This window comes from Arachis ipaensis, chromosome B10, assembly GCF_059453495.1.
Source record: "Arachis ipaensis isolate K30076 ecotype BB chromosome B10, ASM5945349v1, whole genome shotgun sequence".
In the NCBI taxonomy this organism is placed as follows: Eukaryota; Viridiplantae; Streptophyta; class Magnoliopsida; order Fabales; family Fabaceae; genus Arachis; species Arachis ipaensis.
Genome location: NC_142435.1, coordinates 80,023,568 through 80,029,593, shown reverse-complemented (window position 1 = coordinate 80,029,593; position 6,026 = coordinate 80,023,568). Strand labels below are relative to the sequence as shown.

Genomic DNA, 6,026 nt, shown 5'->3' with positions numbered 1-6,026 from the left:
AAGATTCAAACTTTAAGTTCTAGAATCATATCTTGTAATTTCTTGTGAATCAAGTCATTAATTATGATTTTAAAATTCAAATCTTTTTCAAAAACTAATTTCTATCATATCTTTTCAAAAATATCTTCTTATCTTACCTTTTTCAAAAAAAAAATGATTGCAAAATATCTTTTCTAACTTCCTAACTCCTTATCTTTTCAAAATTTGTTTCAACTAACTAACTAACTTTTTGTTTGTTTCTTATCTTTTTCAAAACTACCTAACTAACTCTCTCTCTCTAATTTTCGAAAATATCTCCCCCCCCCTTTTCAAAATTTCTTTTTAATTAACTAATTATTTTGATTTTTGATTTTTATTTTCGAAAAACTACTAACACTTTTCAAAAATCATTTTTGAAAATTACTAACTCTTGTTCAAAAATTATTTTCAAAAATCCTCTCCCTCTCTCATCTTATTCTATTTATTTATTCATCTACTAACATCTCTTCCTCACATTACTCACCAAATTCGAACCCCCTCTTCTATCTGTGTTCGAATTTTTCTTCTTCTCTTCTTCTACTAACAATAAGGAACCTCTTTACTGTGACATAGAGGATTCCTCTTCTTTTCTTGTTCTCTTCTCTTTCTTATGAGTAGGAACAAGGAAAAAGGCATTCTTGTTGAAGCTGATCCAGAACCTAAAAGGACTCTGAAGAGAAAACTAAGAGAAGCTAAATTACAACAATCCAGAGATAACCTTATTGAAAATTTTGAACAAGTAAAGGAGATGGCAGCCGAACCCAACAACAATAATGCATGGAGAATGCTTGATGACTTTACTGCACCAAATTCCAATTTACATGGAAGAAGCATCTCCATCCCTATCATTGGAGCAAACAATTTTGAGCTGAAACCTTAGCTAGTTTCTCTGATGCAACAGAACTGCAAGTTTCATGGACTTCCATCTGAAGATCCTTTTTAGTTCTTAACTGAATTCTTGCAGATCTGTGATACTGTTAACACTAATGGAGTAGATCCTGAAGTCTACAAGCTCATGCTTTTCCTTTTTGCTGTAAGAGACAGAGCTAGAGTGTTGTTGGATTCTCAACCCAGAGATAGCCTGAACTCTTGGGATAAGCTGGTCACGGCTTTCTTAGCCAAGTTCTTTCCTCCTCAAAAGCTGAGCAAGCATAGAGTGGATGTTCAGACCTTCAGACAGAAAGAAGGTGAATCCCTTTATGAAGCTTGGGAAAGATACAAACAGTTGACCAAAAAGTGTCCTTCTGACATGCTTTCAGAATGGACCATCTTGGATATATTCTATGATGGTTTATCTGAGCTATCAAAGATGTCATTGGATACTTCTACAGGTGGATCCATTCACCTAAAGAAAATGCCTGCAGAAGCTCAAGAACTCATTGACATGGTTGCTAATAACCAGTTTATGTACACTTCTGAGAGGAATCCTGTGAGTAATGGGACGCCTATGCAGAAGGGAGTTCTTGAAATTGATACTCTGAATGCCATATTGGCTCAGAACAAAATATTGACTCAACAAGTCAATATGATTTCTCAGAGTCTGAATGGAATGCAAGCTGCATCCAACAGTACTCACTACAAGAATTTGGCAAATTAGCGATGAATTTTTGCGAGAAATATTTGTTGTCACTAATCCGTCACTAACTTGCGAGGAATTAGTGACGCACTAACGACAAATTAATGAGTGGTCACAAAATACCCGAACTTGAGAAAAGTGACTGATTAGCGAGAGATTTACGGGTAAGTTTGTTTCTCGCAGATTGACTTTTGTAGCTAAAAAAAGAGCGGGGAAAATTTCCTCACTAATTTGTCACAAATTAATTAGCGAGTGACAATGTTCTAGCAAATCATTCACTTAGGGGTTCAATCGAATAAAAGTAAAGTAGCGACGGATATTATTGTCACTATTCGGTCGCAAGTGTTTGATATACAATTTGCGAGAAACAATTCACACACTAGTTCGTCACTAAATAAACTTTGTGCGAAAAGGCAAATTAGTGAGAAACAATGTTACTAGCTAATCCGTCACAAAGACTTGAAATGCATTTTGCGATGGACAATTTCCCAGCTAATTTGTCACCAAAATTTTTATTTTTAGCGAGCAACTAGTTTCTCGCTAATTTGTCACATAATATTGTAAAATTCAAAATTAGGGTAGCGACAGAAAACAGTCGTCGCTAATTTGTCGCAATGGATAAACCATTCAGCTAGGGAAGTGTTCCTTGCTAATTAGTCGCTAAAGTGGAAATACGGATATTGAGGTCCTAGGACCTAAGTAGCGAGAAATTTGCGACCGTTTAACAACTGAAACACTTCATTCGCTGATTTCAAGTCGCTGATTAGCGGGCGAAATGCATTTGTCGCTAAGTTGTCGCAATTTTACTTTAGCGAGCGACTTGGCAACTGCAATCTTGTCGCAAAATAAAAGCTATATCCTACCTATTTTGTCGCAAAATATTTTATTCCATGCAAAATAATTTAAAAAAAAAAGACTTAAAAGATGTTAGGAGTACTATAAAAATTTGTAATGTTCTAGTTCGAATGAGATTCATTCGAATTACATAAAAAGATGGTTTTGAGTGATTCAGGTAATGTTTTTAAATTTGGTAAAATCGTATAATTTTATTTTCTATTTGATTTAATTGGACATTTTGCCTTATTATTTATTTATATGATATATATCGTTATATAAAAAATTATATTTTAAATAAATTTTACTATATACAAATTATCTAATAACTTATATTTACATTAAACTTATTTGTGAGATTTTGATGATGAAAATATAAATTATAAAATATAAAAATATTTTTAAATTAAAAAATAATACAAATTATTTTAATTTATTTATTTTAATAATATCATTGATATTTACATAAATCTTTTTATATTTATTTAAAAAAAATTATCTATTTATACAAAATTTTTTAAAACGTAATTTCAAAAAAAAATCAAAATAAAAATTTAAAAACAAAAAAATAATAACTCAAAAATTAAAATAAACTATATTAATTTAAAAAATATTTAATTTCAAAAATTGAAAACGCGTATAAGTGCCCTTTTCAGTACTTCAAATCAAAAATTTAAAATTTCATTATCTCCGGTAATTTTCTAATCTACAACCACTAAACATGCCTAGCCCGCACTACTCATAACTGCACTACCCTCTGCCCACTAAAACCTAATCCTAACACACACATCACACTCCAGTGCCGCACTCTCCAGCCTCCACTCTCCAGGTTTCTCACCCTCCTCAAGCTCCCACCAGAGGCTCACCACACTTTTCGGCGGCGGATTCCATCACAGCGCATTTTGTTCTGCGTCGCTCCTTTCCCAGCGCTGTCGTGGTCTCAATCCAGCGGCTTCGTCGTCTCTTCGGTTTCAGCCCCGTTGTCTCCGTCATCTCACCATCCAGCATCTCTCCGTCTCTCTTTGATTTCTTTTGCCATAAGCTCTGTTCAGTGGCTGTTGCTGCTATCGGTTGCGTTGCTGGCGGTCCTGCTTGATGTTCTTGTCACTGTCGGTATTGTATTTCGAGTCTTCTGAATCTCTGCACCTCTCATGGTTCTGTTATTATTATTGATTCTAAACTGATTTTAAATTCTGATTTTTGTTATGATTATTTGTTTTTGGTTCTGATTTTTGGTTTAGGGTTTTAGTTATGTTCTTATTGTTTTTATTATTCATTCTATATTTTTGGTTCTGATGTATTTTTTCTAATTATCTGGTTATGATTTTTAGTTCTAATTATTTGTGCTAAAAACATAATTTATTTACGAAGGTTACCTTTAACTTGAGTTTCTACTCACTGCTTCTGGTGCATCTAATCACATATGCTTGTATTACAAATTGAAACCTTATGGAAAATTTACTTTTACTTTTAAAATATTTCTCATTTCCTTTGTCAAAAATCTAAAATGATTTTAGATCTAATTGAATGGTCAATCAGTTATTGTTACTTTGTTATTTGTTCAGTGTAAGTTATCTTTTTTCTATTGCGTCTTTTAAGATATGGCCACTGGAGTGAACAAGATGCTGCAATTTTAGTACCAGGAGACATAATCAACATTAAATTAGGAGATATCATTCCGGCCGATGCTTGTCTTTTCGAGGGCGATCCTCTAAGTGTTGATCAGTCTGCTTTAATAGGAGAATCTCTTCTAGTGACCAAGAACCCCACTGATGAAGTGTTTTCTAAATCAACAGTCAAGAAGGGTGAGATAGAAGCAGTTGTGAGTGCCACTGGTGTGCACACATTCTTTGGTAAAGCGGCTCATTTGGTGGACAGCGCTAACCAAGTTGGACACTTCTAGAAAGTGCTTACAGCAATTGGTAACTTTTGCATTTTCTCAATTGCTAAAAACATATGATGACTATTGAGGAAATGGCTGGAATGGATGTCCTCTGCAGTGACAAAACTGTAACCTTGACATTTAATAAGCTCAATGTTGATAGAAACTTGATTGAGGCATTTGCTAAGGGTGTTGAGAAGGAGTATGTTATCCTTCTTGCTGCAAGGGCCTCTAGGACCAAAAATTAGGATGCTATAGATGCTGCAATTGTTGGGATGCTTGCTGATCCAAAGGAGGTAAATATAGGAAAACCACTCTCTTTAGTACAAGAAGGATACAGATAAAAAGTTTAATTTAACTCATAATTTTAATGTTTTGACTAACCAGGCTCAAGCCAGAATCAGGGAGGTCCATTTTCTTCCATTCAATCCTGTAGACAAGAGGACTGCTCTAACTTACATTGATTCTGATGGAAATTGGCACCGTGTGAGCAAAGTGGCTTCGGCAAAAGGTAAAAACCTGTTTAATTGGCACCTTCTTATGATGGTTATAAGGATGACAGAGGGAGCAGATATATCCCTTTTGCTTTTAGTAGATAAATGTAGAACAAAATTATATGCGCAACTGAATTTTTAACACTAAAAGAAATTGAGTTTGGTATACTTAAACCGATAATCAAGCATACGAGACATTTAATGCTTAGAATTTTAATAGGCATTTGATAAAATGATCTACTCCTTGTCATAAAATGTGTGTTGTCCATGGTTTATCAACATGATTATATGATGATACATTTTCAATTATTTTTAATGTGGTTGTAGAAGATGCATTTGTTGGAGGATTCCTTTCACAATTGGTTCAGGAGCAGCCAATCTCAGAATGGGTTAGAGCTGGTTGCTATGCAGCAAATGTAATCATCCAAAGGTCTGGCTGCACATACCCAGAGAAGCCCGATTTTCAATGATTCTGTTGCCGCCATCAAGTTTTGATTATTTTGAGGATTTTATTGCAATTCGATTATGGTACTCTTAACTGGTATGGGATTTTTTAATCCCTCAGCAAAGGGAAAATACGTGAAGTTCAATAGGGAGACATTATAATTATTGATATATTTGAGTCCTCATTATTGTTGTCATTTCCTTTTTGGTTGGTTACATATTATCTGTTAGATACGTAACAAGGTGTTTGCACTTAATAATTGTGATTGCTTACAAGGAACCATCGCAACTTAGCCAATGATCTTGGGAGAAGTTTCGTAGGTGCCTTGAATTTTCAGGACTCGACTTAACCACTCTGGTTCGTGTCTTCATGATTATATGTATTCAATGATATAATCTTTTCTATGCATATTTCTGTTCTTGCATTTTAGATACAAATTCTCAAGTAAAAGAAAAAGGGAGGAAATAAACACTGCCTTTAATTGTAGATTTACAATTGGTCTAGCCTTTTGTCGTGGCTTAAATGGGTAAGGAAGGATTTAACCAAACGATAGTTAAAAATCGACAGTAATTAAAGGAAAACGAGACAATCTTTTATATCGGGAAAAAATCTACGAGCACTATATTATAGGGTCGACTAAGCATTGCAACTAACTGACTACATATTATTTCCTAGCAAATTAGCAACTGTTTCATAATTTTACTTTCTCATTTCGAATAGCTTTGGTTTAGCGACAATATTCTTACAAATTTGATTAAGGGTTTTCAAAAATTAGCT

The 6,026-nt window shown here is 34.0% G+C and overlaps 1 protein-coding gene across 2 annotated transcripts; it reads left to right on the top strand.

The window, feature by feature from the left end:
• Positions 1-3,114: 3,114 nt before the first annotated feature.
• On the top strand, positions 3,115-5,657 carry LOC107623877 (adenosine kinase-like). Of its 2 annotated transcripts, none has more exons than XM_088508643.1 (4): positions 3,115-3,541; positions 4,028-4,606; positions 4,698-4,821; positions 5,132-5,657. In XM_088508643.1, the coding sequence occupies exons 2-4, from the start codon at positions 4,586-4,588 to the stop codon at positions 5,272-5,274; spliced, it is 288 nt and encodes a 95-aa protein (XP_088364769.1). In that variant the 5' UTR covers positions 3,115-3,541; positions 4,028-4,585; the 3' UTR covers positions 5,275-5,657. The 2 variants fall into 2 exon arrangements, with proteins under 2 accessions (XP_088364769.1, XP_088364771.1); XM_088508645.1 differs by having other exon boundaries at positions 3,163-3,537.
• The last annotated feature ends 369 nt before the right edge of the window (positions 5,658-6,026 follow it).